Genomic DNA, 26,439 nt, shown 5'->3' with positions numbered 1-26,439 from the left:
TTCAACCCAAGGAAACGCTTTAAAAGCACGAGATCGTGACCTCTCCATGGTCCAAAGTAGGTGTAGACCTTTTCCAAGCCAAGGGGTGTGACTACGTACTCCTGGTCGACTACTTCTCCAGTTATCCAGAAGTTGGTGAAACTGTCCGACCTCATGTCAAAGGCGGTAGTCAAAGCCTGCAAAGAAACGTTCACCAGGTATAGGAAACCGCTCACGGTAATGAGCGACAATGGTCCTTGCTTTTACAGCCAGGAACAGTCTGATTTTGCACAGTCCTACAACTTCCGTCACGTAACCTCCAGTCCCCACTACCCACAGTCAAACGGGAAGACCGAGAAAGGGGTCCATATTGTAAAGCGGTTGCTGTGCAAAGCTGCAGACTCAGGCTCCAACTTCAACCTGGCGATGCTGGCATACTGGGCAACCCCACTGTCCACTGGGTTGTCTCCAGCGCAGATGCTCATGAATCGCACTCTGAGGACCGCAGTTCCAGCCATCCATGTTCCAGACCTTGACCACCTCACGGTCTTACAGAAAATGCAGCAGTCACGGGCCCAACAGAAGGCCACATACGATGCTCATGCCACGGATCTACCCGAGCAGGCCCCAACTGATCATGTTCGTGTCCAGTTGCCTGAGGGCGGCTGGTCAGCCACAGCTGTTGTGATCAAACAAGTGGTCCCAAGATCATTCCTTGTCCGCATGGCTGATGGCTCCCTGCTACGGCACAACAGACGGGCATTGCGAAGAGTTCCACGCCCACTACCTGACCGAAGTCCCCCGCTGCCTACGATGCTATCTCCGGACGTACCCTGCCATGAGGCCACCGATCTACCAGCAATCCTGCCGGCCCATGCGACCACTGCGATGGCAGCGATCCCGCCTATCCATGTGTAGGCAGCTCCTGATCCACCTCTGCGGCGATCAACAAGAATTCGTCGCCCACCACAAAGAATGAATCTGTAGACTGAAAATTTGTAAATTTTGTGACTTCATCGATTTAACCTCTGTAAATATTGTTTTGTTTGCCATGTATCTGCACTATCGACACCTTCCTATGTATATACATTCATTTCGACACCTTTTGTACATATGCACGCACACCTTAGTATTTATTTATCTAAAAAAGGGGTGGGGGGGGGGGGAGATGTCATAATATCCACTCATGTATATAATGAGATGCAGACAGGCAGTGATTGACACACAGGATGACCAGTAAGCGCACACACAGTGCAGCCAATCACCAGACAGGACACCACCACTATAAAGCCAAGGGGCACTAGGTTTCCCGCTCTCTCGGGACCCAGCTACTGAGACAATCAGAGTCCACGAGCTAACAAGTGCAAACACCATGCGGTAGCTAGTAAGTCGGTCAGGCTACTAAAAGGTCTCCAGTCAGTTCAGTATAGTGTCGACCCACAGCTGAATATGTATATCAGTTCTATCATTGAATAAAACAGTGTTGGATCTTCTCCAGTGTTCGACATCCATTTCTAGCTTCCCTGCATCGAGTGCAGTCCACATCGAACCTACCTACCTAACACATCAATCTGAAAAACACCCCAAGGTGATCAGCAGTGATGAATGCCCTGTGCTAGTCCCAACAGAGAAACTCTCATCTGCCTACTTGAGCTCCACCCTTAGAGTTTGGAATTCCAGGGACATACGTGGGGTTTTCAAAGTGTTAGATTATTGAGTGTCATGTGACTTGACCACTCCAGGAATATGCCCAACTAAAGTATAAAAACCTACTTGGTGGTCAAATATTACCACACTTGGAAATATGCTTGTGTAGAACTCTGACAAGAACTGGTAGGATTGGGTTCAATATGTGCCAATTGCCTACAGAAATTAACTGTCCAGATTATATATGAAGAGTGACCAATTAGAAAAAGATGTGAAGGTGAAAGTTGCCAAAGTCCCCAAGGAACATAAGCTGTTCTCCCCCTTTTAAAGAGAGAGCAGACTGGTTGTGATTTAACCGGAGGATCACCACTCCTCCAGCGAGGGGCAAAGCTAAGAAGGCGGGGCCTTCATGAATAACCTCAGCCAGTATGGGAATTGAACCCACGCTGTTTGCGTTGCTCCGCATCACGAATCAGCCATCCAGTTGTCATGAGAGTGCCTTTAAGAAGTGGATGTTTAAGCAATGTACCTTTAAGGAATGGAGATGATCACATTACTGAAGTGATGTCACAGGGGGGGAGATGAGCTCACTTCTGCTTTTGGTTTCAGTTTGAAAAAGCAGCTGGGTGTGTGTGTGTGTTTCCAGAGAGCTGCAGGAAGAAAAGCAAGGTGCTGGAGCTGAAGTCAACCAAGCTGATACATCTCTGCCATCAAACAGAAATATATATATTCTGTGACCTGGTGTGTTACTGTTTTGAAGGTTTGAAGCCTTTTGGATGTTTGAAGGAACATTTTGAGGGATTATTTAGTGTTGTATTATTTTCGGGGTTATCTTTGAAGGGTGAAGTAAGAGATCCAATGTTTATTTAATAGGTTAATTTGAGTTCATGGAATAAACATTGTTTTGTTTTAAAACCCACGTGTCCATAATTGTAATATCACACCTGGGGAACAAGCCGTGTGCTTCAAAAGCAACAATCCATTAAAGGGAGAGGTTGGTTGAACTCCATTATACATTTTGGGGTTCTGAAAACTCCTCGCCCATAACACAGTCAACTGAGCTAACCAAACCCCCAAAGACAAATATGTACAAGACGATTTGCCCTCTATAATCAGCAGGAGTTGACATCTTTCGTAAGGGAAGACAAGAGCAGGTTAGGAATAAATAACCATATCTAACAAGTTTGTGATATGTCTTCTACTAATCCTGTGCATTTAATTCTGCCTTCTCAAACCAGTTAAACAAGCAATTGATGCTGTGGTTGACGTGACTGGTAAAGCAAGAATATTGTGGTTAGTTTAGGACCAGTTAAGACTGAGATGAGGAGGAGATTCTTCACTCAGAGGCTAGTGAATGTTTGCAATTCCCTATTCCAGAAGGCAGTGGAATCGGAGTCATTGCGCATGTTCCGGAGCGATAGATTTCTACATACGAGGCATATGGATTAGCTCAGGAAAGTGGCATTGAGGTAGATGATCGACCATGATCTGGTTGAGGTAGATGATCAGCACGGTAGCACAAGTGAATAGCACCGTGGCTTCACAGCGCCAGGGACCCAGGTTTGATTCCCCGCTGGGTCACTGGCTGTGCGGAGTCTGCACGTTCTCCCCGTGTCTACGTGAGTTTCCTCCGGGTGCTCCGGTTTCCTCCCACAGTCCAAAGACGTGCATGTTAGGTGGATTGGCCATGATAAATTGTCCTTAGTGACCAAAAAGGTTAGGAGGGGTTATTGGGTTATGGGGATAGGGTGGTAGTGAGGGCTTTAGTGGGTCGGTGCAGACTTGATGTGCCGAATAGCCTCCTTCTGCACTATATGTTCTGTATGTTCTCTGATCTAGTTGAATGGCACAGCAGGCCCGAGGGGCAGAATGGCCTACTCCTGCTCCTACTTCCTATGTTAATTGATGGCAGTGGTTGCTTGAGGTTTGATATGCAGAACATAATTTCCCCTAATATGTAGTTTCAGAGAATGTAGCTGATAATTGAGAAGCATATTCTTCTGAATCCATGCAAAAAGATCCATTCAAAACAATCTATTTTCTTGGTTGAGATTTTCTTTACACGTGGCATGGTCAAATACTGGAACGGGCTCACAGGAAGGTTGACTGTAACATGGGCAGATTTGCGAGGCGGCTAAATGCTGCAAAGAGAAGACAGCAGGACTGACATTCTGCAACAGTGACCATGTTCCATCAAGCAATGCAACCCACGGCAGAATAGTGTAATAATTGGATATGAAATGGAGATCTCAATAGAGGTCAACTTCTGAGAAAAACCAGCAGACCAGTTGCAACATTAATAAGTAACAATTTGAGGAAACACATCCAGAGTTGTGTCACATTATACACATGTCAGAACAGCATGGTGGCGCAGTGGTTGGCACGACTGCCTCACAGCGCCCAGGTTCAAATCCACCCTTGGGCACCTGTCTATCTGGAGTTTGCACATTCTCTCCATGTCTGTGTGGGTTTCCTCCAGGTACTCTGGTTTCTTCCCACAGTCCAAAAATACGCAGGTTAGGTGGATTGGCCATGCTAAAATTGCCCCTTAATGTCCAGTGATGTACAGGTTGAGCAGTGTTATGGGGATAGGGGAGGGGAGTGGGCCTAGGTAGAGGGTTCTTTCGGAGGATTGTGTAGACTCGATGGGCTGAATGTCTCCTTCAGCACTGTAGAAATTCTATGATTCTATTCTATGATTCTGAATGTTGCCGAGAATGTCAAAAGGAGTTCTGGATCTTTCACCCCAATGTTGTATACCAGTGTTCTTCAAAGTCGGGGGCGTGACCCGCGGGTGGGTCGCGGGCGGGTGTCGGGAGGGTCGCGGAGCTCCGCGGCGCTCCCGATTGCACAAATCCCCGCGCAGCTGCCGGCTTTTCATAACGCCGGCTGCAAGCGGCCGCGAACATGTTAAAAAATGAATTTGGCCGCATTGCGCATGCGCGCCGATAATCGGGAACGCATGAGCAGTGCAGCCGCTATTTTTTAAAAACGGTTGCAGCTTTTTGTTTTACAAGTTCTGTAGTGGTTTTATTCATTTATTCTATTCATTTAATTTTTATCATTTATTTTATCCATTTTATTTTTTTTACAAGTTCGCGGTTTTTTTTCATTTTTTTTTCATTTATTTTATTCTTTTTTTTTTACAAATTCAGGGGGGGGGTTTTATTTGATAACATTTTACAGGAAAAAAATTCAGAACTTTGGACAGATAGAGACTCCATACTTTCCGACACCAGAAGGCTTCACCTTCATCCCACAGGTTCCATTGGAGGAGCGTGTACGAGGGCCAAAGGGACCCAAAACCATTTCCTCCATTTTTGGCAGCAGCAAACAAGGTAAGAGAAAATGGTGGGTCACACAGGTCAGCTGGCATAGGTCGCGAAGGTCGGCCAGCGTGGGTCGCGAAGGTTGGGTCCCGAAGGTTGGCCGGTTGGTAAAAATGGGTCCCCGGAAAAAAAGTTTGAAGAACACTGTTGTATACAGTCGGAATGATCAGGAAGAATCTGCACTGATTTTACCATTAACTTTCAAGTCCTAAACTAGTTGCTGGCTTACAAGCAACATGGTTGAACATTTGTCAAGTAAAATATGAAATATCAGCCCCATCACGACTGCTGAGCTGATAGATGGGGAATTTAGTCACAGCATTATATCATTAAATGAAAGCTAGTCGAACAACAAAATTATTAAAACGAGCTGACAATTAAAGTTGTCATGATATCAGGAATTCAACAGTAGTTGAATAATAATAATCTTTACTAGTGTCACAAGTAGGCTTATATTAACACTGCAATGAAGTTACTGTGAAATTCCACTAGTCGCCACACTCCGGCGCTGTTTGGGTACACAGGCAGAATTCAGAATGCCCAATTCACCTAACAAGCATGTCTTTCGGGATTTGTGGGAGGAAACCCACGCAGACACAGGGAGATCGTGCAGACTCCGCACAGACAGCGACCCAAGCGGGTATCGAACCCGGGACCCTGGTGCTGTGAAGCAACAGTGCTAACCATGGTGCTGCCGTGCCGCCCAACATAAGATAACAGTGAACAAAAGTAAAAAGGCCACTCAGACCGTGTGCTCAATGCTCCACCATGAGCATTTCTCTGTGCACTTGAATTCCCAACTAATTTAGCTGTGAAAGCTTCCAGAAATCTTCTTCATATCTCTCTAAAGATGAATCAAGAAAACAGTAGGATACATACAAAAACATACGGTCTTACTTTCTAAATCGCTTTCCTTAGTACAACAACTTGGGAACCAACAAGTTCCACAAAGAGCTTGGATCATCTCAACCCTCAATTTTCATTTCAATCCTCTATTCTATTCCTATCACTAATATTTTTCCTGCTCTCTTCAATTGTGCTAACTGGTATAAACTTTCTGGCTCTATTTTGTGTTTTGTTTAATCTCCTTCCCACTTAGTACTCCTTTCTCCCTTCCTCCCCGCTTTGTGTTTCTCCCTGTGGGGAGGACAGGATTAGCTGCAGGATTTGCAAATTAGGGTCCTCCATGGCTGAGGGCAGGAGCTCCATGGTGCAGGACTTCAACTGCATGGTGCAGGCACTGGTGGGAATCCAAGACTGTCAGCGCCAGAGGACAGCAGGGCTTCTGGATTTTAACAAAGCTGCCCAATCCGTGGAGGAGCCAAGCGGCCCCTGGAAAATAGGAATTCGGAGCAGAAGTATCCAATTCAACCCTTTGAATCTGCTTTCCCATTCAATCAGATCATGGCTGATATCTCCCTGGTCTCAAATCCACCTCCCCACCTATTTCCCCATATCCCTTTAACCCGTTTTTAAAAAATCAGAAATAGGTCTATCTCCTTCTTGAAACCATTTTATGACTCCGATTCCACCGCCCTCTGGGGCAGCGAGTTCCACAAATTCACCACCCTCTGCGAGTAGTAGTTCTTCCTCATCTCAGTTCTAAATCTATCGCCTCTCAACCTATATCTGGCACCCACAGGGAAGAGAATCGGCAGGAGCGCAACCCAGGACCTTCCACACAGATACTGGGGGGTGCCCATCCCATCTGACACCCCCCTCCCTGTGAGTGACACACCTCCAGTCTGCACACAGAGGACAGCACTGCAACACACATGCAGCCTGAAGGTAGATGTTGGGTAGATGCCAGTGATGTAGCCATATTGGTAGAGCTTGGCAAAGGGTACCACTAGTTTTTAAGCAGAAGGCTTCAGCATGACAGCCTGAATGTTGTCAGGGCCAATAGCCTTTGTTTTATCCAGTGTGCTCAGATACTTATTGATATTACTTGGAGTGAATCGAATTTGCTGAAGATCTGTAATGCTGGGGACCTTAGGAGAAGGCCCAGATGAATCATCCACTCAACACCTATGGCTGAAGATGGTTGCAAATGCTTCAGTCTTGTCTTTTGCACCTGCATGGTGGCCATCTCTCTCTTCCCCCCACCCCCCACCCCCACCCCACCGCAATCATTGAGAATGGGAATGTTTGTTGAGCCTCCTCCTCCAGTTAGTTATTTAATTGTTAACCAAAATTCAAAACTGAATGTGGCAAGAATGCAGATCATAGAATGATCCACTGCCTGTGGCATTGCTTAGCTCTGCCTCTTACATGATGTTTCCACTGTTTAGTAGGCATGCAGTCCACTTGGTTGGAGTATTTGTGGTGCAGTGGGTAATGTCCATGCCTCTGATTCAAAGGTCTGGGGTCAAGTCGCACTCCAAGACAGGATAGCCAATGAAGGTGCATTCACAAATAGTTTTGAGCATCAACTTGTAAATCCTTCCAACGTACACCAATGGCAGGCAAAAAGAGTGGGAGAGATTCCTGGTCAGCCATTGTGATGGAATGTCAATTGGAGCCTCCATCAATATCCATGGGACCAGGCTACAATGTGCACACAAAGTGTATGTTACCACAGCAAATTGGACTCTACGAGGGCAGGGATTTCCAGGAGCGGGGGTACTGGTTTGCTCAGTTGGGTGGATGGTCAGTATGGATAAGATTGGTGCCAACAGCACATGGTTTGATCCCTGTTCTAGCTAGAGTGGATTTGGGACGTGCTTCCCCATGGTGGGGGTCATGCGACTATGGTTCAGCCTGGCCTTCAGGGAGAAAACCGAAGCAAAGGTCATCCAGTCTTAAGCTTCATTTTCAGTTATTTCTGGGGCTGCTCCTGGCATGTTGTTCTTCACTCATTAAACCAGGCTTGATTCCCGACTTGATGGTAACGCGACAGTGAGGGATATTCCGGGCCATGAGGTTACAGATTGTAGTTGAATATAATTTTGCTGCTGCTGATGGCCCACAGTGTCTCATGGATGCTCAGTTTTGAGCTGTTAGACTTGTTCTGAATCTACTTATCATAGCTGAGAATTCTCTCTGGCTCGATTCACAATTAGGAACAAAACCCTTGGGCAGACACAAGCCCGGAGATGGATAGGCAAGGGGCTGAATAACTGAGGCTATAATCTGATCACAATCTTTGGAGTCTTGGACAGGGAGCACACATGGATGAAATTACCAATCACTCCTTTCGACAGAGTAAGGAGTACCTGGAACTCTCCACTGCAAAACGCTGAGGAAATTGGGCCAATTCAAATTTTGAAAGCATTAAATTTTTATCAAAGGATAATGAGTAAGATGGGTAAATGAGGATGACGTACTGACCAAAATGATCTATTTTAATGATAAAACGGAGACAGGAGTGACTGGGCTTTCCAGTTCATATGGCAACCAGGAAATTGGAAGCAGCTTCTTGGCTTTCAGCACGTATACCTGTTAATTTCTTCCTCCCCAAGTGAAAGGGTAACTTTGAGTTCACATTTTACTCATTATGCTCCTTAATAATCACCAATATATTCTCCAATAGTGCACTCTGTAGCTGATAGAATGGCCTGGTGGGGAAAATGCCATGACGTTTATGGGCGAATGTAGGCTTTTTCCTAGCGACCTTTCACCTTCACCACGGCAAAAGAACCAGAGGCATCATGGGAAACATACTTCTATTTACTTTTTGAGTTGTTAGAACCTAGAATGCACTGTCAGAGGCTGTGGTGAAGGTGAATTCAATCCCGATTTACAAAAGGAAACTGGATAATTAGCTGATGAAAAAATAAGTTCAGGTTCACAGTGAAAAAGCAAGTGAGGAGGACTAGCTGGAGTGCTCTTGCAAAGAACTGGCACGGACACAGCAGAGTGAATGCTGTAATCATGGTACGATTCTATCAGGACTCTGTTTTAATTGAGGGTATCCAATTCTTTGTTTTCCAATTAAGGGGCAATTTAACATGGCTAATTCACCTACCCTGCACATCTTTTTGGGTTGTGGGGGCGAGATCCACGCAGACACGGGGAAACGTGCAAACTCCACACGAATAGTGACTCGGGGCCGGGATCGAACCCGGGTCCTCAGCGCCGTGACGCAGCAGTGCTAACCACTGCACCGTGCCGCCCTCCTCTCCTTCTTAACTAATTTGTGACTAATGATCAATTAAAGTCTAAGCCATCTTTATCAACCTATTCACAATCCAAAATTAAACCTCTCATTAGTACACCATTTTTCTCCCGTGATTAACACCATTGCTTTACACAGTATTTTCAATAAGCTTTCCAGTTATCTTTCTCAGAATTGAATGGATTTGATGAACCCACTTGTTTTTAAAACTCTCTTTTCTCATACACAAACTAATATGCATTCTGTGCCACTTTGCTGTTTTATGTCCATCCTTCTTGTCTTTATGTTGCTGTGTTTTTCATTGTGAAGTCAGATGACATAACCAGAAAACAGGTGATACAGGTCCTGTGTTGTATGGCAACATAAATCTTCACAGCTCTTTGTTACAATTTAGGCTACGTGAGAATTAAGGCACAGACCCGAGATACAGAACACATTAACATGGCATGTGTAATATTTAGCACTTAAATAGATTGAGCAGCTGTTTTCCCCGAATATGGACTCAACAGCATCACCAGCTTTCGTGCTAAAATCTGTAGCTTGCTTTGCCTAAACACGAGAATAGAAGGAATAACAGGAGTACACCATACGGCCCCATGAGCCTGCTCCACCATTCAATATCATTATGGCTAATCTTCTTCCTTAACTCCATTTTCCTGTCCATTCCCCACATCCTTCAACACCACCCAAAAATCTACCTATTCCAATCTGGAATACGCTCAACAATGGAGCATCCAAAACAATCTGGGGTAAAAAATTTCAAAGATTCACAGCACCCTGAGTGAAGAATTTTCTCCTCATTTCAGTCCTGAATGGTCAACCCTTTACCCCGAGACTGTGCCCCTTGTGCTCTGGATTATCCAGCCTGGGGAAAACAGCCTCTCAGTGAATACCCTGCCAAGCCCCATCAGAGTCAATGAGATCAACCCTCAATCTTCTAAACTCCAAGAGTAGAGGCCCAATTTAATCATCTTTATTCGTGTTACAAGTAGGCTGACATTAACACTGCAATGAAGTTACTGTGAAAATCTCCGAGTCACCACACTACACCGCCTGTTCGGGTACACTGAGGGAGAATTCAGAATATGCAATTTACCTAACAAGAACGACTTTCGGGACTTGTGGGAGGAAACCCACGCAGACACAGGGAGAACGTGCAGACTCCGCACAGACAGTGATCCAAGCCGTGAATTGAACCCGGGTCCCTGGCACTATGAAGCAACAGTGCTAGCCACTGTGCTACCGGCATCTCATCCTCGGATAACCATCTCACCTCAGGGCCCAACGTAGTGACCCTTCACTGTACCTCCTCCAAGGCAATTATATTCTTCCTTAGATATGGGGAACAATTCGGGCAGAACTTTCCCCTCTGGTTCAGGACTCCGATACCGACTCAAATGGGCATAAGACAGCACCGTTGGGAACAGTCACTTGGTGGTGATTTTCCCTAACGGGGCCAAATAGAGGCCAAAAGGTAGACTAACTGACTAAAGGCAGAAACTGGAAGGTCAATAGGAGGCCCTACATTACTGAATAAGTAGACAATGGCCTTTCAAGGTCACTGCGAGTGGCAGCCGAAGATGCTCTCTCAAACATTGTTTCTTTGAAATTTCAAACCCTTAGCAACCAGGTTACCATCGTACAGTGGGACCCTCCCAAAGAACAGTCTGCAGCAGGCAGGTGGAGAGGACCTCTAAGCCTGCCAGGAGTGCAAGTCCCCTGTTCTGCCACTGTGAGGCAGTCTCAAGATCCCTTGGTATGTCCAGGGAACTGGAGGCCGACTGACAAATTCAAGTTGACCTGTGACAATAGTCCTCAAAAGGCCATAAAACAAAGCCAATTTGAAAATGGCCCTGAGAGTGGTATAGAGCCGGGCACAGACATGCTGGTCAGCAACAATGCAAAGTTTCCTGCCACTCACCTCTGTGCCCATCCGAGCCTAAAAATTATATTCTGGTTGGAATCATAATTAGCACCAAGGAAGATGGTGGACAATCACCTCAACCCCAGAATTTTGCTGCAGGGGTTTTGCAGAGTGTGCTCAGTCCAACCACCTTCAGCTTCTACATCAATGACCTTCCCTCCATCCTAAAATCAGAAGTGGGGGTGTTCGCTGATGCACAAGGTTTAGCACCAGTCACAACTCCTCATAAACTGAAGCAGTCCGTGTGCATGTGCAGCAAGACCTGGACAATATTCAGGCTTGGACTGATAAGTGACAAGTAACATTCGCGCCACACAAGTGCCAGGCAAAGATCATATTCAATAAGTGAGAATCTAACCATCTTCCCTTGACATTCAACAGCATTACCATCACAGAATGCCTCATCAACAACATTCTGGGGGTAACCACTGACCAGAAATTGAACTGGACCAGCCATATGGATAATATGGCTACAAGAGGTCAAAGGCTGTGAATTTTGGAAAGAGTAATTCATCTTCTGACACCTCAAAGCCTTTCCACTATCTACAAGGCACAGTCAGGAGTGTGATGGAATACTCTCCACTTCCCTGGATGAGTGTAGCTCCAACACACTCAAAACGCTCGACGCTATCCAGGCAAAGCAACCAATTGATCGGCACCATATTCACCACCTTAACCATTCACTCCCTCCAGCAGCAGCACACAAATGTGTATCATTTTCAAGACGCACTACGTAACTCAGAGCCACCTTAAACAGCACCTCCCAAAACCATGACCTCTACCTCTTAGAAGCACAAGGGTATCAGATGCAGGGGAACACGACCACTTTCGCATTTCCTTCCAAGCGACACACCATCCCGACTTGGAACTATAATCGCTGTTCCTTCACTGTCGCTGGGTCAAAAATCTGGAACTGCATTCCTAACAGTACTGTGGGTATTCATATACCATATGGACTGCAGCAGCTCAGAAAGGTGATTCAAGGGCAATTAGGGATGGGCAGCAAAGACTGACCTAGCCAGCAATGCTTACACCCTATATTTAAAAAAACAGACTTAGATTCATGGGGGTTTACAACACAGAAGGCCATTCAGCCCCTCGTATCCACACCAGTCAACAAACGTCGGACTACACTAATCCCATTTTCCAGTGCTTGGCCCATAGCAGCTCAAGCAAATATCTAAATGCTTCTTAAATGTTGCAAGAGTTTCTGATTCAACCACCCTTTCAGGCAGCGAGTTTCAGACTCTCACCACCCTCTGGGTGAAGTTTCTCCTTAAGTTCCCTCTTAGACTTCTATCTCATACCTTAAATCTATGCCCCCTGGTTATTGACCCCTCTACTAATGGAAAATGTGTCTTCCTATCCACCCTAGCTATGTCCCTCATAATCTTATACACCTCTATCAGGGCCGGAATTCTCTGCCCATCCGCTGGCAGCGGGATTCTCTGGTCGCGCCGGCTACCATCCCTGCCCATGGATTTCTCGGCGGTATGGGGTGGCTTCAATGGGAATTCTCATTGACAGCAGCAGGAGCAGAGAATCCCACTGTCAGCAAACAATGGGCCATCTCCCGCCACCAGGAAACACGTGTCTGGGAGGCCAGAGAATCAAGCCCCAGGTCCCTGAACAACCTTCGCTGCTCCAAGAAAAACAGCCCCAGCCTATCCAATCTTTCCTCATAGGTCAGACCCTCCAGCCTTGGCAGTATCCTGGTAAATCATTGCAGCACCCTCTCCAGTGCAATCACATCCTTCTATGATGTGGTGACATGGGAATCAAGTTGTGGCCAAAGCATGACCTCCCTGTTCTTGTATTCTTTTCCTCTAATAATTAAAGCAAGTATCCCAAATGCCTTACCTGCTCTGCCACCTTCAGGGATCTGTGGATATGCACGCCAATGTCCCTCTGATCTTCAGTACCTTCCAGTGGCTTACCATTCATAGTGTTATCAGTTGCCTTGTTAGCCCTCCCCGAGTGCACGACGTTACACTTTTCCGGTTGAATTCCATTTACCACTGCTCTGCCCACCTGACCAGTCCATTGATATCCACCTGCAATCTACGCTATTCTCCTCACTACTTACCACCCCATCATTTTTTGTGTCATCCACGGACTTCTTGATCATACCCCCTACATTTAAGTCCAAATCATTAAGGTACACTGTAATTAGCAAGGCCCCCATACTGAGCCATGTGGAACCCCACAGGAAACAGACTTCCAGTCAAAGAAACATCCCTTTGCCAACACTCCTTCCTTCCTGCGTCTCAACCAATTTTGGATCCAATGTGCCACTCTGCTTTGGATCCCATGGCCCTTACTGTCTCGATCAGTCTGCCATGAGGGGCATTATCAAAAGCCTTGCTAAAGTCCATACAAACCACATCAAATGCATTACCGTCATCAATATTCCTGGTTATCACCTCAAAACCTTGGTTAAATTTGACAAACACGACCTTCCCGGAACAAATCCATGCTGACTATCCACGATTAATCTGAGTCTATCTAAGTGCCGATATAGTCTGTCCCTCAAAATTCTTTCTCGTAACTTTCCCACCACCGAGGTTAGACTGGCCTATAATTTCCTGGTTTAACCCTACCTCCCTTTTTTAATAATGGGACACGGTTAGTCCTTCAGTCCTCTGGCACCTCACCTGTGGTCAGAGAGGATTTGGAAATTACTTAGAAAATATCCATCTTAGTTCGAGGCATTTGACATCCATTTTTAAAACACAGATTCAGTAGTTGGGAATTACTGAATTTTATTACCCTTGATAATAGGTAAAAGCAAATAATGCATTGAATCAGCAAGCTCTGGCCAAAAGTGGGTTTACACATAAATGGAAACAGTGAGGACATCCCAAAGTGCATTACAGCCAATTAATTATATTTTATGTCTAGTTGCTGCTGTTGTGTTGGGAGATGCAGAAGCAGAGCATGGTCTCACAAAGAGCAAAGGAACAAATGGTCAGATTATCTGTTTCAGTCATGACTGCTGAAGGGTTAATGTTGCCCACCCACATTGACAAGACATCAGTAAGACTGTTGCTCCATACGAAACTACTGGTAATTAAAGCACATTCAAAGGTATGAATCTTTTGATAAACAGAAGTAGCAAAAACACTTTAGCAAGTAGAAAATCAATCGGGGATATAAGACACAGCTCCCTTTGTGCGTCACTTTTCCCACTCATTACCTATATTCATATAGGCTCATTGTATTTAACATTCATTTGGCTTGGTCTACTACTTTCAGATACCCTTATGCCCACACACAGGTTTATGCCCACACACAAATAATTATTTAAAACTGGTCTTGCATCTGTAATTAATTCTCAGGCTGCTTCAGTGTTTGAAGTAATGCCCAGAGTTGCTTGGGAGTAACAGTGTGTACTTAAATGATGCCATCTCTGCATAAAGTCTTTCTAATCCTGCACTTTATACAAAACACATTTCATCAAGCATCACAGAACAGGTAGGAGTTCTCTCAGAGGAATCTTTTCATTAAACATTTCCCATCAAAGCAAAAGGCGATGATCACTTCCATTAAAACTTCCCTTGAGCACACGGGAGGCCCGGTGACGCAGTGGTTAGCACTACTGCCTCACGGCGCCGAGGACCTGGGTTCGATCCCCGTCCCCTTTCATGTAGAGTTTGCACATTCTCCTAGTGTCTGCGTGGGTCTCACCCACAAACCAAAGATGAGCATGGTAGGTGGGTTGGTCACGCTAAATTGCCCCTCAATTTAAAGAAAAGTAGTTCTCTTGAACACAATTGAGGCACCAGGTACTTACTAATAAAAGGTGCCAGACAATGAATTCCTCAGAGCTACTCCCCATCTGCTAGAGCTGCTTGATTGGGAGTTCCAATGAAATAAGACCAGTTGAGTGGGTGCAGAGTGGAGCAATTACTGATTGTTGTCTCTACTACGATTAGTAAGTCCGCTACTAAATCCTTATGATCCCATTAACAGTGTGTACTTTTATATAATTTTCAACAAAATAAACTGTCTCAAGGCATTTCTAAATGAAGTTTGCTTATGCTAAACAGTACTATTTGTGTATCACCTTTCATATGCTCAGACTATCCAAAAGTGCTTTCCAGCCAATAAAGAACTTCTGAAGTGTAGTCACAGCTGTAGTGTATAGAAATACAGCATCTAACTTTTACATACTGACATCGCATCATTCAATTGGATAAATGGTCACTAGTTGAGGGATAAACAATGGCCAGGACACCAGGAGAGCTCCCCTGCTGTTCTTTGAATAAATGTAATGGGATAATTTACTCTGACCTGAAAGGGCCTTGGTATAGCACCTCATTTGAAAGACACCTCTGGAAGTACAGTGTCCGTCAGTATTGTGGTGAAGTGTCAGCCTAAATGATGGGCTATTGTAGCTCAGGGCCCAGACATCAATTAGTCTGTTGAAACACCTGGTCCTAGAGTACTGACACAAGCTTTTTAAACAGTCCCTTTCTACATGCAGCATCCCCTGGGGCTGTCTCCAAACTGTTTCTAGGGATGGCGGGCCCAACTCCAGTTAGATCCCACACTCCCTTGCATCCACACCCCTCAAGAACGCTTTCTCAAAAGGCAGGTATACCAAAAAGGAAAATTTTCTAACTCCCACTACCCGCCTCTCAGATGCAAATCTAGCCCAAAATGTAAAGATTTGTGGAATGGGGCTAGAGAGACATTAAATAGAAGTCAAAAAGTTGCAATTTGAGAAGACATAAAAGGTTGCTCAGTGAAATCTCGAGGCAAAAAGATCAGAGGTGGGGAATTTAATATGGTAGAGCTGCTACTCGCGAATAAGTGCAGGAAGACCCAGGTGCAGTGTGGAGTAGAATACCGGAGGTTTCTGAAGCTGTGGGGTTCGAGACAACTTTGCAAACTATGTCAAGAATTTTGAATTCCATACATTTGGAAAAAAGGGAGACCAGCAAGGACGAGGGTGTTATGATGAATGGGTGTTGGTGGGGGAACAGGATGAAAATACAGAGTTTATGTCGGAAGGAGCTCAGGGTACCAGCATACTGAAGAAGCCAGTTTTGCAGAATTTCCGCATCGGTGGGAGTGATGTTATGACGGAGATGGATAATGTCAGAAATTGGAAGCCTTTAGAAGAAGTTCTCATTTGTGACTTAATGCCGGATGGACAATCTGAATCAACAGTGACGGTCAAGTAAAAGGTAGAGGCATAAAGCTGGGTTTTGTGAGCATACATATAGAAACTGATTCAATACCTACATATGATGTCTCTAAAGGGCATCATGTAAATAGGAGAAAAGAGAGACAAGGATAGAATTTAGAACTGATGGGGGAGGTAATGTTGGAGACCATCGAAAAAGCTGAGAGGAGTCAGAATCACAGTGAACCAAGGTCAAAGTTCCATCAGCTCGGACTCAGATATTTGCTACAGTATATCTCACAAGATAAGGGCAGCACGGTAGCCTTGTGGATAGCACAATTGCTTCACAGCTCCAAGGTCCCAGGTTCGATTCCGGCTTGGGTCACGGTCTGTGTGGAGTCTGCACATCCTCCCCGTGTGTGCGTGGGTTTCCTCCGTGTGCTCCGGTTTCCTCCCAAAGTCCAAAGATGTGCAGGTTAGGTGGATTGGCCATGATAAATTGCCCTTAGTGTTGGGTGGGGTTACTGGGTTATGGGGATGGGGTGGAGGTGTTGACCTTGGGTGCTCTTTCCAAGAGCCGGTGCAGACTCGATGGGCCGAATGGCCTCCTTCTGCACTGTAAATTCTATGAAATAAGATACCAGGTCACAGCACTTTTAAAATGCTAGATACTAATAATTATTCAGGAAATCATGTATGTTATTGCTCGTTTGATTAAAATCCATTATTTACGGGCAGCACGGTGGCGCAGTGGGTTAGCCCTGATGCCTCACGGCGCCGAGGTCCCAGGTTCGATCTCGGCTCTGGGTCACTGTTCGTGTGGAGTTTGCACATTCTCCCTGTGTTTACGTGGGTTTTGCCCCCACAACCCAAATATGTGCAGGCTAGGTGGATTGGCCATGCTAAATTGCCCCTTAATTGGAAAAGAAAATTAATTGGGTACTCTAAAAAAAAAAGTTTTTTTTTAAAATCCATTATTTAGATTAAATGTATTTGTGTCTTTATTTTCTCTCTGCATGTTATCTGGGCACATGGAAAATCAGCATCCTTCTGCAAGGCCGCACCAGAGAAACGATTTTGATTCAACTGTGGACTAACAATCAATTAAAATATTAGTCTAAAAAAACTGCATCAGGAACCAATGAGTGGTCATTTGTATTTCAACATACTTAATATGTTAAAGTAATGTATCTCTCATACGAGATAAATACAGCACACAGCAGGGAGCAAGACAAGTCTGGAGTATGTTCTGCTCACTCTGTCATCTCCACCCACAATGATGGTGGGAGCAAAAGCAAGTATAGCAATAATAATAATCTTTATTGTCACAAGTAGGCTTACATAAACACTGCAATGAAGTTACTGTGAAAAGCCCCTAGTCGCCACATTCCGGCGCCTGTCCGGGTACACAGAGGGAGAATTCAGAATGTCCAAATTACCCAGTGGGAGGAAACCAACGCAGACACGGGGATAACGTGCAGAATCCGGTCAGACAGTGACCCAGCCGGGAATCGAACCTGGGACCCTGGCGCTGTGAAGCCACAGTGTTAACCACTGTGCTACCAAGCAATTCACCAATTAGCACCATAAATACTTTAAAATTGTATCTGTATTTGATTATAGTCAATCTTCCAGTGCATTGAATGCTGGAACAAGAAGCTCTGAACATGTTATATTTTTTAACATTGGGTATCACGGTGGCACAATGGTTAGCGATGCTGCCTCACAGAGCCAGGTACCCGGGTTCAATTCTAGCCTCGAGTGACTGTCACACTTTCTCCAGTGGCTGGCTGAGTGGGTTTCCTTCGAGTGGTCCAGTTTTCTCCCACAGTCCAAAGTTGTGATGGTTACGTGGATTGGTCATGCTAAATTGCCCCTTAGTGTCCAAGGATGTGTAGGTTATGTGGGGTTATGTGGATAGGTGGCAGAGTGGGCCTAGATAGGGTGCTGTCTTTCAGAGGATCGTGCAGACTCGATGGGCCGAATGGCCTCCTTCTGCACTGAAGGAATTCTATTCTATAAAAAAAAACACAGCTATCACAAACTAGAATCTCAATTTTTAAAAATCAGGCTCCTGAAAAATGGTCTTTGTGTACTGTGTAAATGTTACAGATCATCTCAAATGGAATTTAACTTAAAATAACATTGTAAAATCTCAGCAGATGGTCTCATGTGATCACAAAAAAAATTCAATTACTCAGAAACAATGCAAAACCAGGTGAGATATTTTCACAGTGAACAAGATATCTCAGCTTAAAATAGATAAGATAAGATCAAACCCTTTGTGGATTCCTAAAATGACATAAATATGCATTTCTAAAAATAATATATCCAAATAATGAGACAAGTGTGCAAAGCAGGTGATAAAATGAATCATTATCACCTTGGCTACCTCTGGTGTATTCCAGGATTTCAACCTTTCGCATTTGCTTGCTGCGCCTTGGTGATGTATGGGGTCAGACCTTATTCAGATGGTTATATACTTTTCGATTCCCAAATTGTCCATCAACTCTACAGCTATTGCACTGACGTACCCAACATTAACGCTTGGATGAGCCAAAACATCTAACAAAATCAAGGTCGTTCTTTTTGGCTCCTGCAAACACCCAGAAATAAATCTCCCTTCCTGGTTATCACCTCAGATTTGGGAATTGGTTTGCTGTTTGCTCTTTGCTCCATCCTCACATCTGGTCCCTCAACTTGACTGTTTTTATCATCAGATGGCTAAACATCGCCGATCCCGACTGAGGGAGTGCTTCACTGTTGGAGATGCAATCTTTTAGATGAGGCGATAAGCCTAAGCCCCACCTAGCCTCTCAGCTGGATGTACAAAGATTCCATACCACATAGAAGAACAAGGAAGTTCTCCCAGCTTTCCCGCAAACACCAAAAACAGATTATCTGCTTATTTTCTCATTGCTCCTTGTGGCATCTCGTCTTGAGAAAGTTGGCTGTCATGTTTCCTACGTTACAACAATAACTATATTCAAAAATACTTTAATGTCTATTGTAAGATCTCTTCCTGTAGATTCCCTTGTTCCCATTTCTTTTATTTTGCCATTATCATTTTTGATCCATGGATGTTTAATGGACATATACTTTTTAAGTCGAGCAGAGGAAGTGAGGAATTCAAAAGTTACAAAATAATACACTGTGTTGGCTTTCGAACAGCAGAACTCAGAGTTTTTGATGTCCAAGAAATCGAAGGGACTCTGTTCGACTGATTGGCGACGATTGGGTCTTATCCGAGTGGAACGGCTTTCAGAGGACAAATGAAAGGATAATTGGTCTTGGATATTCAGGGAAGAATCTATGTGAGTCTCTCTCTCGCTTTCTCCAGAAAAGCTGCACAGCTGCTGTATTTCTGAACCTACAGAAAATCTGGATGAATCTACAGTGAAAACAATTACAGACTGAAAACAGAAACCTTGAGCTGAAAGCTTAAACTGAAGGACGGTGTGCTGGAAGCCAACCATCTGAAACAAGGACTCTTCGTGTCTTTACTTTTGTCATCATTTTTACACCCCTCTTTTTCATGTGTTTGTTTATCATGTGTGTATGTGTTGGGGGTGGGGGTGAGTTAAAGAGAGGGGGGGTTAGGAACAAGATAATAGTTAACCAGTTGATATGCTGCATATCTAATTCTAGTTAGTTAGTAATTGTGTTTAAATTTACAAATGTGATGACTAGTTATTGGGTAGCCAAGGGTCAAAGACTTTTGAGTGTTTTATAAGAATTATTTGTCAATTTCAATTGTGACTCTGGGTCAAGGGGCTGGAATTGACCGCACACTAGCGCAGGGTGTCATAACACTGATGTAATTTAGGACACCCCAAGGCTATATTTAAATAGAAGTCATTCTTTCTCTCTGTATTAACTCCTGGCCTCCAGCTTCCATAAAATCAGTCATTTTTATATTTGCATTCATGGGAGGAGGGCATCGCTGACTAGTCCATCATTTATTGCTTATCCCTTATTGGCCTTGAGAAGGTGGTGAGCTGCAGAATGCGGTGGCTTGCAAGAAATCCCTATATGCCCACTGGCTCTATCCAGACAAGCTCCACTGATTTCCTATATTTGGATTCTTGTCATCATCTTCAAATCCCCCCAAAGCCTTACCACCACCACCTCCACCCTGCACCTCAACCCCCCCCCCCCCAACCCCCACCCCCCCATAGCTACAACAAGTTCACTCAGTCCAACATCACTGTGCATATCCTGCGCATCATCTAATCCTCCAACAGCAGCTTATTCCTAATTCTCTGCTCCACAATTGGCAGCTATTTCTTAAGCCATCCTACCCCTGCCTTCTGAGTTCCCTTCTTCAACATGTTGCTATCACATCAAGAATCTCAAGACACACCTTATTTTTAAAAATGTGGTTTTGTTCCTTCTAGCTGCCTCCCTCCCTTCATTTTTGGCTTGGTCCCCACTCACTGTTCACCACCCTGTAAAACGAGGTGTTGCTATGACTAATAAAATGTTTATATAGCAAATCATTTCTCCTGATACATGGGTGAAGGAAACAAAAGTTAAACAGATGAGTATCATCTCATCTGCCTATATGTAGAAATTAAATTAGGCTCAGGAAAATCAGCTATCACATATTGTAACTCGGACTGGTGCAGTACGGTGCAGAGATTTTCTTTAAATCTATTAAAAATATACTAAAATCTTGAAAAAGATATGCTAAAGATGCGGAAGGAAAATTGTCACAAGTTTGTTCACAACTAGTTCTGAAAATGCACAGCAGGTTGTTTGGCAGTTGTGTGGCTTAACTCTCCTACTAAAACATAAATCTATTTTTCTCTTTCAGATGTTGACTAGTCTACCGTACTTCCAAATGTTAATGCTTTTCCTTCAAATTTCCAGCATACTCTTTTTTTCTTCAATTCTGAAATAGGTGTGCTTCTGAAAACAGAAATCTACAGGAACTCATCTGCCTCTAATGAATGTTTCAACATGTTTTTGTGCTAAAACAGCGACAGAGCACTGATTAAAGCAAAACTTCAGCCCAAGTATTTCTCATCACCTTTTTTGAATGTATTTCTCATCACCTTTTGAATCCCTAATTCCGCAACACAGAATATTAAATAAACCCACTATTCAATTAGAAAAGAATTGCTGTCCAAAAATTGTTATCCTTAGCTAGAGACGAATACAAAAGGGGAAATTAAATATGATTCCAATGTAGTCGAAAAGTGAGGTCATCGTGAAGTGAACATCCAAGACAAACCAGGAAACAGAAATATGAAATACAAAGAACAATGTACCGGTCATGACACCATCCTTGGCCAAAACCCTCAGCACTTCCTAGTGCCGTATCCCTCTATACCCATCCTATCCATGTATTTGTCAAAATGCCTTTTAAACGCCGTTAATGTATCTAATAAAAAGAATAAAAATGGCCCCTTTGACGATTAACAGTAAAATTGTTAGCTAGAGGTTACAAAGTAGCGTTGAGAGATTGGAAGTGAAGTTGCAACTGCACTCAATGACTGGAGATGTTCTTACCATTTCATACAGATTCAATGGGATATACTTTATCAGTATTAATGCACAGTATCCCATTTGCTCTATGATGTTCATTTTCCAAACTTAAATGACAGTGTTTTGTCCAATCAGATTAAATATTTCCATTTATTTACTCATTATAGATAAGAATGTTTTTTTTTAAAAGTGAGCTTTTTTAAGGGTTCAAGACAGGAGGCACTGGGGCTGGAGTCTTAGACATCTTTTAGTTTGTCATCTGGTCTCTGCTGAACACTTCTTACAACATTGACCTATTCTGCTATCACAACAGGCCTTAATCCTTACCACATCACTCTGACATTTTTCCTATTACCATATGGTCTCTCAGAAGCAAGACTAATTTACAGCCAATTAGAACCAAATTGTAACCAATCTTCTCTTATCAGCCTGCAGACACGAGAAATTGGATGGAGCAGATGAAACTCCCCAGCAAAACAGACCAAAGCCCACAGAAGAAGGAGTGTGACGCCCAATCCGAAAACATGTTCAGACACGGAGCTGTGGATTGACAGGAATAGTAAGAAAATCTCCAGGCAGGTGAAGCTGAACATAAAAACAGATACTGAAGTGGGAAAACTGCCATTTACGCACATCGTCCCATATTACAGCTCAAATTTCATTTATCCAAACCCCTCAAAGCTGATGTCATTCCGGATTTCAGGTAATTTCGCTTTTTAGATACCGCATCTAAACTTACATTAAGCCGAGGCTAACTATAGTCTAAAGTAATTAAAATGACTAGAAAAGTAAGATGTATCACTGAGCAATAAATTGAGAACCTGTTTTATTGATATGTTCATGACAAATATTGCAAGATAAACAATGCAGACATAACTAGACTTCCTGCGCTAAAGGCCATTAAAGTTCAAAGAAAGTGTGGCTGTTGGATATGTTCGGTTTTCAGATTTAGAGAAAAGATACATCACCTGTATTATCATTACATCACTGGTATATTTGGCTCAGATATTTCAGTAAACCCAGTAATCTGACCATTTTAGAAATTAGTTTACAGAGCAATGTGTACGTTGGGTGGGAGAGAGGGGAGTGTTCCAGGGTTAAAAGAGGCTGATAAGAGAAGACTTGGAGGAGGAGGGTTAAGGTAAGGGGATGTGTGTGGGGAAAGACAAGAACTTTGGAAGTTAAAAAAGGAAGTTGGAAGAGAGATTTAACCTCCTTTCCTGATTATCAGTAATGATATGGGACATTATAACATTGAGATGTCACTCACACAGGTAAACGTCCCGGCTGCCAATTCAACCAATTGCAACTCATGTTTTCTAGTCGTGACAAATTCTATAAATCAAGCATGTTCTCAAAATGTATGGTGTTGACCTCAGCGTATTCATTCTGCGGCTAGCTTCGCACCTAACAATCTATAAACATTAATAAGTTAAATCAAGAGTAAGTCTATTTGTAACTTTATTTATTTAGAAGTAAAATAAATTGTGTTTGTTCATTCATGGGATGTGGGTGTTGCTGGCTAGGTCAGCATTTATTACACATCTCTAATTGCCCTGGATAAACCGGTGGTGGCAAGGTCCAACTGAGTCCGGAGTAGTGAGAAGCAGTGAAGGTGACTCACCTGCCCCAGGATCAGGGTGGCGCTCTGCGGGCTGTTCCCATGCCGGTGTAGAGTGCTCACGTTGGGGGGGCTGCCGACAGTCAGGTACGATTTCTGCCCATTGACGGCGAACACCGGGTTCGGAGAGCTGACGAATCCGAGACCCCCGTAATAAGAGCTTTCCGAGGCGGTGGAGGAACTTCCTGGCCGGAATGACGATGACATGTTGGAAAAAGTGCCGCTCGGGCTAAAGGGTGAGCCAGCCAGCTTGGAGAAGGGGGGAAGCTCGCACTAAAGCCCGAGACTTGTCTGATGGATTTGGGGGCGAAGCGACCACTCGGATTCGGGCGAGTGAACAAATAAAAGCGAAAGGCGGCTGCAGAATGTTGAACTTCCAAAGGGATAGGCGTGTCCGAACCAAGCCCAGTGCGAGCCACACCTTTCCTGCTCTCTTGAGTGGCAGCTCTCTGGAGACACCTCCGAGGGCGCTGTCACCACATTGACACACAGACACCCTTCTCAGCCCTCTCTAATTCTCCAAAAAGAAACCTGGCGTTGTAAAACTTCTTACTGTGTCCAAAAATAAACGCTTCACTTATTTCCTGAATTTCCCTGATTTCTTGAATCGTTGGAAATGAACATCCGTGTGAATATTTACCTGATTAATTTCTCTGAACTCTCTCCATTCAGACACTCCCCTTAAGCTATTTCTTCGGCCAAGATTTCGGTCATTTGACCTTAAATCTCCTAATGTGGCTCCGTGTTAACGTGTTCCTGCGAAGCGTTTTCATAAATGCAAGTTGCTGCAGTTGTAAAACGCATAAAACTCCAGATGCCTTTGACAATATAACTTGCATAAACTGTTGAGAGCGTGATTTCAACATGTTAAATATTAGCACGATGGAAATATTGGATCACACACACTTGAGTAACTTGGGGAAAATGATATTGTTCTCCTAAATGTATATGTGAAATGAACTTTAAAATGTTCCTGTGTCTTGAATGGAATTGTTCAAATTAGACTCAACTCATTTACAATATGTGAACTACTGCAATTGATCTGTAGGGAGGCTGTGCAAAACTTCATGACAAATTCTGCCTACTCCATGGTGTGTTGGGTGTTCTGGATCACAAACAGGTCACCAACACTGGAAGTGGTGCAACTCACTTTTATTATAAGGTTAACTATATTAACATATTTGAACTGTGGGTAAATGCAATACCAGCTTTAACTGTTGACCCTTGCCTAGTCCTAACCAGGTGATGCACTCAGCACATGGTGAATATCTGTGTTGCAGGCTGTGAGCTCTGTGCTCCGATCTGGCTGCTACTAGAAAGAGCGGGAACTCTCCCGTCCCCTGTCTTTATAGTGCGTGTGCTCTCACTGGTGATTGGCTGTGGTGTTGTGTATGCTGATTGGTCCCACTGCATGTCCATCAGTGTGTGTGTGTGTGTCTGCACCATAATATACTGGTGTATATTATGACACTCCATTGACCCTCCAGCATTGTAGGAAGAAAAATCCCTGCTCAAAGCATCTTTTTGTATTTGTGTTTAAGATTATTCGAACCATTCTATATAAAATACAGCACCCTGTGCAATTTCGAACACTATATTGGACATTGAGTCAGCCAATGAAATAATCCTATAATGGCAAGTGTGATTGTTTTAAGAAGTGTATTTTCTGGATTGGTGGGTGAATCGAATGCTTCAGCCAAGCCTGCCAGTGACAATCTAGAATAATAAGTGGTACAGACGGGATATATTGAGAATATGTTAGTGCAGTGGTTATTATATTTTGACACCCCAGTAAGTTCAATTCAAATTCTATATGGGGTGGCACGGTAGCACAGTGGTTAGCACAGTTGCTTCACAGCTCCAGGGTCCCAGGTTCAATTCCGGGCTTGGGTCACTCTGTGCGGAGTCTGCACATTCTCCCCGTGCCTGAATGGGTTGCCTCCGGGTGCTCCGGTTTCCTCCAACAGTCCAAAAATGTGCAGGTTAGGTGGCTTGGCTATGCTAAATTGTCCTTGGTGTCCAAAAACAATGTTAGTTGGGATTACGGGAATAGGATGGAGATGTGGCCTTAGGTAGGGTGCTCTTTCCAAGGGCTGGTGCAGACTTGATGGGCCGAATGGCCTCCTTCTGCATTGTAAATTCTATGAAATAAATTAAATTGAATAAGATTGGGTATTTTGCAAACTAGGACAAGAAAATTGCAGGGTAACTATACAAAGTTTTGAATTTCCTAGTCAGAGTTAGAGAGGCCTGTGGTGGAAAGTCACAACCTGAAATTGAACTCTTGCTTTTTTCTCTCCACAGCTCTGCTGAGTATTTTCAAAATGCTCTGTTTATTTCAGATTTCTAGCATCAGCGGTATTTTGCCTTTGAAGTTGTCTCCACCTTTCTCAAGAGGCTTAGCAATATGCAAAGCCAGCCTTGATGGTATACTGCATACGAGATGAGTATTTCATTTAAATCAAATAGGTGCTTACTGTGGAAACAACCATTAAAGAAGTCCTTAAGAAAGCAACAGTTTAAGAAAGTTAAATACTGATATAGAAATTAAAACCACATGAAAATTATGAACAAAATATGTAAGAATAACATAAAACAGGTTGCCCTAAGTGTCACACCATGAACATGCTTTCATTTTTCAGACTCTACAGCCTTGAAACCAGATGGCTTAGGTTAGATGATGTCAAACAAAAGGCACATTATCAATCGTGATCACCCAGCCCTTTTGGATACTTCCAGAACTCTTGTATAACAGGAGTATTTAAACTTTGATGCTGTTGTTCAAATATAATTTTGGAGTATTTATTTTAAAAGCATTATCTTTACTATAAGAAAAGTTGCATTTATTTACATGTCTTCAGACATGCCAAAGGGCTTTACAACATAATGAGTACTTTTGCATGTAGTTGCGGTCTTATTTTAGGAAATGCAACACCTAATATGTTCACAGCAAGGTCCCAGTGAGATTGTTTGTTAAGTCTCTGAGAATGTTTCAAAGTGATTCATATAAAATACTTTTTGCAGTATATTATTGCATATATTACATAGGTAATATTATTACATATTGTTAATGTTATTACATAATGTTATTACATAGGTAAATGAGCCAATTTGCACACAGCAAGATCCGACATACCACAATGAGATGAACAAACAGCTAATCTGTTTTTGTGGTGGGATTAGGGTGGGATTAACATTGGC

The 26,439-nt window shown here is 43.7% G+C and overlaps 1 protein-coding gene across 1 annotated transcript in view; it reads right to left on the bottom strand.

The window, feature by feature from the left end:
* pof1b (POF1B actin binding protein) overlaps positions 1-23,747 on the bottom strand; it is a 121,962-nt gene extending 98,215 nt beyond the window's left edge. Inside the window, exon 1 of the mRNA XM_072505224.1 lies at positions 23,242-23,747. Coding sequence (XP_072361325.1) covers positions 23,242-23,445 — 204 coding nt within the window. The 5' untranslated portion in view covers positions 23,446-23,747. The remainder of the gene's footprint in view (positions 1-23,241) is intronic.
* Positions 23,748-26,439: the final 2,692 nt, after the last annotated feature.

This window comes from Scyliorhinus torazame, chromosome 5, assembly GCF_047496885.1.
Source record: "Scyliorhinus torazame isolate Kashiwa2021f chromosome 5, sScyTor2.1, whole genome shotgun sequence".
NCBI classification, from domain to species: Eukaryota; Metazoa; Chordata; class Chondrichthyes; order Carcharhiniformes; family Scyliorhinidae; genus Scyliorhinus; species Scyliorhinus torazame.
Note: the sequence above shows the minus strand (reverse complement) of the source record. Positions and strands in the feature narration are given on the sequence as shown.